The sequence below is a fragment of the Odontesthes bonariensis genome, chromosome 15 (assembly GCF_027942865.1).
Source record: "Odontesthes bonariensis isolate fOdoBon6 chromosome 15, fOdoBon6.hap1, whole genome shotgun sequence".
NCBI classification, from domain to species: Eukaryota; Metazoa; Chordata; class Actinopteri; order Atheriniformes; family Atherinopsidae; genus Odontesthes; species Odontesthes bonariensis.
Window position 1 is genome coordinate 6,836,009 of NC_134520.1, and position 11,699 is coordinate 6,847,707.

General features: G+C 38.3%; 1 protein-coding gene across 1 annotated transcript; it reads right to left on the reverse strand.

The window, feature by feature from the left end:
- Positions 1 to 6,216: 6,216 nt before the first annotated feature.
- LOC142400914 (uncharacterized) lies at positions 6,217 to 11,431 on the reverse strand. The gene is made up of 13 exons (XM_075486164.1): positions 11,329 to 11,431; positions 11,122 to 11,225; positions 10,751 to 11,023; positions 10,459 to 10,552; positions 10,291 to 10,358; positions 9,966 to 10,184; positions 9,802 to 9,867; positions 9,609 to 9,728; positions 9,460 to 9,522; positions 9,308 to 9,373; positions 9,037 to 9,159; positions 8,912 to 8,954; positions 6,217 to 6,221 (listed from the first exon to the last, which is right to left on the reverse strand). Exons 1-13 carry the CDS (start codon positions 11,429 to 11,431, stop codon positions 6,217 to 6,219), a joined length of 1,347 nt encoding a protein of 448 aa, XP_075342279.1.
- Positions 11,432 to 11,699: the final 268 nt, after the last annotated feature.

Consider the following 11,699-nt stretch of genomic DNA (forward strand, 5'->3'; position numbering starts at 1 on the left):
TCCGGTGTTGTTCGTTTATGTGCTGTGTGCAATGGAGTTGTTAAGCTCCATGAGGATGTTTGTGGATTTTTATGTACAGTGTGCAATGGTAGGCCGAGGCCACCTTGTTTATCAGTGCTTGCTGTCGTCTGTCCCGGTTCTGGTGTCGTGTTGTTTCCCTGGTTCTGTGTTATGTTGCTCGGAGGTTTTGGATTGAGTTAAAAACCATTTAAAAAATACTCTTCCCCCCAATATACTCTCCATCTGTACTTCAAAAACTACATCAGCTTAAAACCACACAGTATTCCCTCATGATCACTAAAATATGTTGGTATTACCACTGCTTCTCCCTCATAAACATCTGATTTAACATAGATGTGATCTATTAAACTACCCCTTTCAGTAGTTGCTTCCTGGACTATTTGAACATATCCTCTGGTTTTAACACAATTTAAGATAGTTGATGACTTTAAAATATCATCATTAAAATCTCCCATCAATGCTATTGTTCCAGTTGCCAATTGCTCCAGCCAGTCAAGCATCTTTACCAAATTTATTTTAAATAATGACAGAGGATACTGTGGTGAGCGATAAATTACAACCATTTTAATGTTAACATGCAAAAAGTTATAAATTAAACACTCTAAATTGACCTGTGGTGGCTTTAAAATTTCATATTCCACACCATCTGCAGTATACATGCCAACACCGCCATGTTGTTGGTCTTGCAACCCAATCAACGATGGCTGGGTACCATCATACGATAAACGTCGGGGACAGTTGTTGAAACTGTAACCATCAATCTTTACCGTATCAGCTTGAGGTTGAAGAATCCATGTTTCTGTTACAGCAATACATTTAGGTTTCCATTGCTGAGTACAAAAAGCTAAATCTTTAACATGTCGATTTAAACTTTGGACGTTCATTAAGAACACAGTAAAAGCAGATGTGTGAAATCCGCTGAACTGTGTAGGTCCACACATCAAAAGGGGTGTCATACTCTGGATAGCAACCGTAATATCATCCTTACAATAAATCCTTTTTGCATCAAAGTCTTGAATGGTCAAACCTGAAAGACTCCTAACTCTGCTTAGAGCAACATAAGCTTGACCAGGTGCAAAGATTTTCTTTAGACAAACAACAGCTTTGTCTACAGTTAAGCCTTGTACTTTGTGTACCGTACAGGCCCACGCCAATTTCAGTGGAAATTGTTGTCGCAATCCACCTTTAACAGTGGCTCTTTCCTCCTCAGGTACAATAGGTGTGGAACCAACCACATCCGAAGACCCATATACACATGTTTTCCTTCTGTGGATGCCTACACGATCGTCATCAAATCTAACATAAACCAATTTAGGAAACTTGTCCTTTTCTGGTATTATGATATCTGTCACAGTGCCACAAACACCGTTAACTAAACCATCCCCGACATCCACGTTTTTACACAGCATAACGCGTGCACCCTTACCCAACAACAGAACCTCTGACAAACCGGTATGTAAAGCTTTGGCGTGACTCCCTTGCAACAACCGCAATTTGCCTGTTTTTTTATCGTTTACAAAATCCTGTGCCTCAATTTTCACATATTCTGGGCAACTCTCAAACAACCGTTTCATATTATGCTCATTTACTTGTTCATTTGTTGCAAATATATGCAAGGCTGAGCTGACCTCACCCGTTTCACAAACTTTTAAAACGTTTATGTCATCAGGTAGCATAGGGGTCTCTTTTGAACGAGTCCTCATCCGGTTTAACAGCTGGGAAAACACTAAATCTTTTTGCCTAACTATTTCCGTTAGTTCCACAACTTTAAATAAATCAGACCACAAGTTGCTGCCTACTCCATCAGAATACAGCGGTTTGCCTTTGACAGGAGGTAACTGGAAGAAATCTCCAACTGCCACTATGCTAATGTTTCCAAATGAGCCTACGTTACCCGTTTGTTTGATCTGCCGCAATCTACCATGCACATATGATAGCAAATTGTGATCTACCATTGATATTTCATCTATGATGAGAATATGTACATCACTATATTTCAGACGTAATGAATTGAGCTTCTCTTCTCCCAAAGGAGTGTACGGTAAGCGTACATCAATTCCAATAGAAAATGTTGTGTGAATTGTTGTTGCTTCCAAATTATACGCAGCAATACCTGTAGGAGCAGTCAATAAAACAGGTGTGTTGTCAGGGTATTGACACATTGGTGACAATAATCGTTTTGATTCGTATTCAATCGCTCTGATCAAATGACTTTTACCTGTGCCAGCACCTCCTGTAATCAAAATGTGTAACGGTTCAGGATTTTTTCCATTTACCTTGTCTAAACACCATTGCCTGATTTGGTAAAAAACAGAAAACTGTCTTTCATTCAAAGATCTAATTAATGCTAAGCCTTCGATTCTACTCAGCATGTTCTTCCTTTCAAATGCATTTCCCTTGGAAGATGAAGTTAAATCTGGGATGTGTTCTTTTTCATCACTCAGCGTTGCTTTTATTTGTTTCATTCCTTCCACACCCTCCAACCGTTCCATCTCCACTTCAGGACACAACTCACACCATGCATTTTCAAGCAGTACATCGCCAACCACCTGATCTGCTGCCTCCAGGTTGAAAGATTCCACTTCAAATTCACTTCTATTTAAATCTACGACGGACTTCACTAAATGTTTGGTTCCATCAATAAATTTTACCACACCAAGTCTATAAAATTGTTCAAATCTTTCACAACCTGAAGGCTTCAGATCACCATCAACGCGATATGGCAGAAATAATTGCATTATGCTTTGATAAAATTTTTCTGGATCTTTGGTCTCTGAAAAACGCGCATAACGAACAACTGATGGTTGTGTTCGACTTCTTTTTGCCACAAAACCTAAACCATTATTTAATTTCACAGCAGATTTACATTTTTCATTCTTGGACAGAACCCGATAGTCAGATGCAAACTTTGCAATGCACATATCGTTAAAAATATCATCTTTTGGACGATTTTTATAGCGATCGACCAAACCAGTCATCCACATTTCCTCTGAACTGAGATCGTTTGTAGCTGCCTTCTGTCTCAAAACAGAAATAGGTAAACTCATTTTCACAATGTTGTCACCAGTTGGAATAAAAACAACCTTCCTAGAACACTCCTTTAAATGCATACTGGTTAGTCGATACACCGCTTCCTGAGCACAGACATCCCTATTATGTAGATATACACTACCAAGCTTCTTTAACGCTTCTTTAGCACTAACATTGCCATCTCTGGATGCTTCTCTCTGGGCATTTCCTAGCATAAGGCCAATTTCTCTCTCACTTTTTGACATATAAGAAACTATGTAGACACAACAAGCATATGCATCTACACAATATTGAATATCGAGATTAGCATTCCATGCTTTTAACAGCGGCGGACTATACTGATTAATCCAAATTTCATTAATCTCTCTTTTCAAAACCACATGTGTATGTCGACTAACTCGTTTATAGACCTTTTCAAATATTTCTTGATTTATACCCAGTCTTTGAAAAATTTCTTCAACAGTCCTATAGGGACAAGTTTCATCTGCAAGGAGACTCTTCACTTTACTTAGAATATCCTTTGCCTGATTTTGAGCCATAGCCTCTTTACTTGCACAGGCACACTGTACATTCCTGCTCGTTTTATCCAAATTACATGTACAAGTCTTATCCTTATCTTTTTCACTACGACAAATAAATGTTCTGCTAGATGCAGGTCGGGGAAAGTTAAAACGACAAACTGTATTTTTCTTTTTACATGATTTTGAGTGACGTTTTGAATGCTGCTGAACAGATGTAACCACTTCAAACAATGGTTCATCCTCAGATGGAAGTTCGCATGTTATATACTTATCTATAAATTCCACAACTTCCTCATCTGTGTTTTGATCTAGGATTGGAGCCCCAGAAATCCAGAAAAGGCAATGACAATGAGGGGAACCACGTTGCTGAAACTCAACACGGTAGTAATAGTCAACAACTTTACCAATGGGATTAGCAGGAGACATGAGAACTTCTCTTAAGAAAACATGCCATCGAAAATCAAACATCCTGGCAGCAGTCACAGGATTTCGACGTAACAGTTCACATTTATCTGCCCATTCCAATTGCTCAGCCGTCTCTGTTCGCCCATCCTGTTTCAAAAGGGTATATAAAAGATTAGTCCATCTCATATCTGCTGATGAAAACGACGCAAACCAAGTAGGCTTACCCAGCTGTTTAACACAGGCCAGGATGTCACGTTTTGCAGACTGCCAAAAAGCTGGAGTCCCTCTAATGGGTTTTAGGAACCGAAAGCCATCATCAAACTCCAACAACTTCTTCAAAGACTCCTCATTTTTCAACAAGTCACCCAAATTCTGGGATTTACCACATTGCCCTTTACGCAATGCTACTGACACATTAGAAATAACCTGTTCCAATTCAGACATGTACTGTGCATAAAAGATATATTCAACGTTGGATGAAAATCTACCATCTGCATGTAAAAGCCTGTTATTAAAATACCGAAACAATGTTAAACGATGTGACCTGTTTGCATGGTAAGTATTTTGTCCAGATGGAAACAAACCAGGGAAACACTTGGCTTCATTTTCTGGATCACTTAGTAATTTTACTGGATTATTACCGTCACCAGGAGCAACATTTAAAATGTTATCCAAATACTGATCCAAAGCTTCCTGGCCTATGTCAACAGGCATGAGACATGTATCTTGAAACATGCAATGCTGCTGTCGATCGTGCAAGAGCTCCTCAGTCTCCTCCAAATCTTTTTCAGAAATGTCAGGAATGACATCTTTCTCCACTACATCATCTTCATCTCTACAAAACTCATTGATCCAATTCTCATTAAAATCTATATCTTTATAATATTTGTTAAACTGTTTTAAATACTTAAGTGCTTCCCGTACATGCAAAGTATCAACAAACTGATACTTATAATGACCTTTGTAAGTTAATTTACGCTTTAATTTTACAGCAAGCAGAGATCCTTCCATATTACAACGAGGCAATACATTACATGTTTCAACAATATTTGCTGGAACACAAGTCACTGGTCCATGTACACCATTTTGTCCCCCTTTGGGTAAAGCCAACATTTTCATGAATGGTATATGTAAAGCTATTAAATGCTGTTCTAAACTATTTAGACAAGCTAATTGTGGAGGGATAATATCCACATTTAAATTGTTGGTCACACTTTCTGGTGGCATTACACCTTTGCTCATCTTGTAATGACAGGTATAACAAATCATCAGTTTACCTCTGGATGACTCTGTCAATTTACATTGCACAGCACAACTATTGTCACATTTGTGCACATAATCTTCAGAAATGCATTTTGCTGCAATTATAGCACTAGATTGACTTTTAGAATAGAAATCTTTCTTACAAACTAAAACTTGATGTCTAAACAGCAGTCTATGACAGACACAGCAGACAAAATCAGGCCCATCTTTAACCTTATCTAAAAACTCTTTGATAACAAAGTCAATTTCTTTTAACATTTCCTTACGTTGCTGTTGGTTTAATTTCACACGCAGTAAAACCTTTTTCTTATGTTCTATGTTACCTTGATACCTTTTTCTACTAATCTCTTTTAATATCTGCCTGTGCTGCATATTAAGCTTAAATTTCTTCTTACTCATTGCCTTCACATTTTCTTTATGCACTAAATTAAATTTATATTTTTCTTTACTCAATGCCTTTACATTTTCTTTATGCACTAAATTAAATTTATATTTTTCTTTACTCAAAGTCTTAACTTTCTCTTGAAACAGTACATCATCTTTATACATTTTTTTCCACAAAGTCTTACGTTTCTCTTGATACACTAAATCATTTCTATATTTTTCTTTACTTAGAAGCTTTTTCTTCTGTTGATGTAATGTATCAAATTGATACTTCATCCTCAACAATGCCTTTACTTTTTCTCTATAAAACCTAGCTTCCCTATACTTTCTTTTTAATTCTGCAATCTTTTTCTCTTTATAAGACATTTTTGAATAATACATTGCTTTATTTTTCAATTTAATCTTGTCTTTGTACTCCAAATCATGTTGGTAATCCATCACTTTTTTAAATGTAAATTTCTTCTTTAAATGTCGAGAAGTATTTGAACTAATTGTTTCTTTACTGCAATTTGTTTTTTTTGATTTTCTTCTACGCTTGTATGGTGTGTCTGATACATCATTAACTTTACAAAAACCATAACAAGACTCTTGATCACCCTGCAAGACACAGGTAATAACCTCAAAATGACAATCACATTTTAGATATATTCCTTCATTTATACCAATGGAACTTGTACACCCATATTTGACCCATTCCTTGCCATTATGCACATACAAATTCACCCCTAATGCATTTGCAGTTGCCTGTATTTCAATTTCAGAAGCTTCATGTCCAACATACTTCATACAGGACTTCTTAACATAGTCAGACACAGAAGAAAATCCTTTACCAACCAACCGTTTACCCTCTTTGTTCTTCTCCAAATAAGAAACAGCGGCCAGTCGTACTCTGCGATGACTCTTCTGGGAACCGCTTATTACTTGAGACACTGCTCTGAAAAAACTGTTACCATCTTTTACAATCTCTTCAGTCTTACACACACTCCCCAAAGGCCCAGAAGCCGTGGATCCTTGTGTGTCCTGTTTCACAAACGTAATATCATACTTGTTGCACAAAGCTTTGGAAACATGTGTACACACAGGATTAAATGACAAATGTTTATTAGCATTATGAATAGTGACACTATCATCCAGTACATAACCGTTTGCAGTTTTTGTACCTTCTAAAACAACATTAGGTTCATTTGTTGTCTTATTTCGAACACTATACCCTTGAGAAATGGAGACCCTTTTCTTGCAATAACCATAACAATGTTGTGTTTGCTTAACACAAACAACTGTCTCGTAATGGTTACCATGAATATTTTGTAGATACACACACTGATTTGAAAACTGACCAGCAGTACATTTATATTCAAGCCATTTATCAATATAATATGTAACTATGTTCACACCCAAACAGTCTGCTGCAGCTTGAATTTCCACTTCAGTTGCCCAGGATCCAACATATTGCATCCTTGATCTTTTAATATACTCATTTATAGAGGAATTTTCATTTCTCAAAATGGTACAATACATTTGAGGATTCTTTTCTAACTGTTTCACTACAGCAAGCCTAATTTTCCTGTGCCATTTCTGAGTCCCACTTACAGCCTGACTAATAGCCCGGAAAAAACAGTTTCCGTCCCCGACGATGGGTTCCACCTTGCATGGGATCCCCAAGTCTCCAACCAAGTCAGATGATGGCTCACCTTTCTCGCATTCTATATTCAAGTGTTTGCAAACAGCTTCTGACACCACTTTTGAAAGAGGATTAAACTTTAACGCTCTAGTCCTCACATTGGTGACAAACACATCTGAAGTTACAAGATCTTCATGAGTTTCTTGTATCTTTTTACAAGATGTACTACTGTGAGGTTTCTTTTGCCCTCTTGATTTATCTGTACACAAGACTTCCTGAACGGAGACATGTTTTAACAAATTACTGCCAAATGGACTAAATGAAGTCTCATTTCTGTGCATGTCAATATGCACACCACTAATTTCAAATTCCTTGGGACTGGTTCTCTTTTGCCTAGCATATCTCTCAATATAATTTAAAACATCATCAAAGCTGTTTAAATACAAAACGTTGCTTTTCCCTGAAACACTTACCATTCCATTACAATCACGTGCATGGGAATCTACAACGGCATACTTTCCATTCTGACTGATAAGAGCGCAGGTACTTCCATTTATAGTCAGAACACAAGTTTCATATGTGGCGCACATCTTTTGCAATCCTTCACGGAGAGTAGTGTGCGCACCAGAATCTATAAACTCACCCTGGAAAACATCTACATGTCCAGCAACAAAATCTCCATACATCACATCTAAAGTACACCCGTCAATATCAACCTGCTTCGGCAAGTCTAAAACACAGAGCGTTTCCTTCCTACCACTAATCAGATTGTTGTCCCGCAAATAAGTGTACAAGGCATCACCTCTGACAACAACATTATCTAATGTGTCAGAATGCCATGAAAAAACACTATCCATCTTGTGCTTTGCTAAAGCAACAAGAGTCACAGCTGCACACTGCAGTCCCCCGTACTTAAACCGATCATCGCCCTGATGGAATGATCCTCTAACTGATTGCTGACTACTTGAACTGGCACCATGACGTTCGTCTGTGACCTGCGTGTCAGCAGTGACTGTGGTACATGCTTCTAAACCAAAGCTACTCTGTTGTACAGAAATCGCAGACATGCCATACTCCGTCGCATTTAATGATTTCCGAAGATTCATAATGTGAATCATTAAATCATTGAAGCAAGTGTTAAATACCACTACAGATGTACCCGTTTCTGACGCCAACCCCTGTAAATTTCTTGTTCCACAGTCCACAATGACAAAGTAAGATTCATGATGGATAACCAAGCTACATGAACCCTCAAGATTAAGAATGCACATTCCATTTCTCAACAAATACATCTGTAACTTCTCACTAAATTCCTCCTCCAGATTCAAATTAAATTGACCATATGTAGTACCCCCAATTAGTACTTTCCATTTTTTACCAAAAATACTTTGTCGCTCCACCAACTTGCAAAACTCTGGCTTTGTGCCTCTCTGAGGTCTTTCTGTATCAAGATATTCTGCCAACTTCTGACCTTCCGCATCAACTGCATCGACATCTGATGATTTCCAAGTGCAAATTGGAGAAGTTTGGTGTTTTATAGCTGCTACAACACTACTGGACATTAAAATATTGCTAACAGACTGATTACTATGACTAACTGTTCCTAAAATAAGAGAAGGGGGGAACCGCTCTGAACACCTGCAAGAACTGGAGTTAACACACTGACCTCTTGTTTGGCTGCACTCGAAATCCACCGACACCTCAAGCATCTACAATGACATTAGAAAACATAATTTCTTTCATTTGTATTCATTTCTTTATATTTACTACCAAAAATGTTGTTATACAAACCTCCCGGTCAGAAACGAGCTCGGACGGACAGACAGACACCAACCCAGGACAGTCGAACGCCTCCCGAGGATGGGGAGAAGGCACCACATCGCAGACATCCACCTGTTTGGATGTTGCCTCAACCTATAAAACAAAATCATTACATTAACTCATCTGAATTTAAACCAAGATTCCAAATAATTTAGACCAAGTGTTTTCAGTAATACACTTTATGGTTTCATATTACTTACATATTTAACATAATAAAAAGCTAAATATGGACCACACTTACATTCTTCTTCACGGACACAAGCCCCACACCAACAGCGGCAGGAGTTACGCTCGGTGTGGCTGAAACCTGAAAGACAAAGACAAATAAATTAATTATGAACAATTATCCTCATTGAAGATCTGAAAAGTTAACTTGCTTAAGGTTTTACAAACCTGCTGTCTCACACGCCTGATCCTTAAGACAGCTGGTTTCTTGACACGTTCCACAGGCTTCATCTATAACACAAACAACATGTCAGATCTGTGTCTTTTCTAAATGACAATACTGAGACTGTTTTTAAATACACTTTGCTGCAACTTACCTCGTTGCCTGTGTGAACATCTGCCACTGGAGAAACTTTTTCCATGGCAACCAACAACTCAGGTGAAAAACGAACAGGATTCAGAGGGATGTAACACTCCTTCAAAACTGGAGTAGCAATCTGTTACACATAAATTGAAATAATGAATATACTAATCACATTAAAAATGCTTTACAACAAGTGGTTGTGAAACACTCACCTTATCAGGAACCACCCTTTCCTTGGGTGAATCAGAGTCAGATTCCCCCGAATGGCTCCTCTATAAAAAGCACACACAAAAGCCATTTCAGAACATTACACACCAACTTAAATCCCATCCTTGCATAAAAATACATTGGGAACAACAAGCTTCCTTACCTTCCTGCCGTATCTCACGGTTGTCCACTCTGGAGGCGGTGGACGTGGGACTCGTTCCACTCCCTTCACAACCAGACGTGGCACATACCTCGGCTTATACGGGGCAGCTGCCTGACTCGTGGCCAGTGGCTTGGGTGCAGACAGCTCCAGGAACTGATGCGCAAACACCCAAATGCGATCACTGAGGATGCGCATCCCCTTGTTGTCGTCAAGGTGAATCTAAACCAAAATGAAAAGGTATATAAATCAGCAAAACAGACAAGTAAAATAAGTATTGAATATAAATTCTCACCACTTTCTAACTTCAGAATAAGATTGTACTTACTCCATCATAACTCCACAGATCGACGCGACTTAGGGGGAAGTCCTCGGCAATGGAATAAAACGGCATCTCTGAAAAGAAAAATATGTATAATTATACAAACATCCTTTTCACCAAAGACAACTGCCATCAAAATACTGGAAATAAACTCAGAATTATTTTACTCCATACTTAGATTTGCCGAAACACGATGATACTCCTGCTGGAATAGCTCCTGTTTCTCCATGGATTCCGTCAAGCGTGGAATCATACCGATACAGAACACCTAGAGGAAGAATTGCATTATCAAATTAATTTATTTACAAATACATCAACTACTGATGCTTGGTGTTTTAAGTTTTTTTATTTCTCTTTTGTTACGTTTATTCTTCTTATTCCTTTTTTAATGTGAAGCACATTGAATTGCACTTGTGTCTGAAATGCGCTATATAAATAAACTTGACTTGAAAATAAAATAACACACCTTAGTGCAGTGCTCACGAACTGCCTCAAGGTACAACTTAAAGGCCCGTCCTGCCTCTTGGTGGTTGATGCTGGACGTGAGGTTGTTGGATGGAGCAAAAACGCAAATAGCGTCAGGACGACGAGGAAGTACGACCTTCTCAACCTCCTTGCGCAGCTGATCTGCGTCAGCCCCTGGAGTCGACATAAAGGCAAAAGATACGAAACCTCCTTGCATTTTAACAATGCCATCTGCCAAGGACCGCAAATGGGACGCCCCGATAACAAGAACCAGCTATGGGAGGAAAAAAAAAAAAAGACAAATTATAGCAAACTGACAATAAGCAATCCATTTCTACATTGTATATTTGAATAGCATGAAAATTTTCATACTTTCTTATCAAGGCTCCCATCCGGAATGACCAGCTTGTGACGACGCCCAGTATGCTCGCTGATTGGCCATTCGTTCGCTTTGTGTCGCCGCCCAGTTCCGCGGCCTATAAAGGAAAAGATATATATTAATCACTGAAAACAATATATATTAGCACACAGAATATACAAATACTCTCCATTCTTTAATAATATATAAATGATACTCACGGCCAACAAAGTCACTGGATGGCGTTGGTACGCCAATGCGCTGAACAGGCAAAGCCTCAGCACGGCGACGAGCAGCTTGAGATCTACGACTAGTTCGTGGCATCTGCAAATTGACATTAGAGAAATATGACAAAAACATAAGGGATTACAGCACAGTCTCAAAGATGAGAAGACAATATACAAAAAGACAACTACTAAAATCTGTTAAAAATACATATATTTACAAGAGCAAATACTACCATTTATCCTAATTATGAAAGTAAGCAGTAATGTTAAGTTGACTGCAAATGATTTGAAAGTTTTCTGCACAGTGAAAGCCAGTAAATACATAAAACCATTGAAAAGGAACATTCAATCCTCATGGATAAACA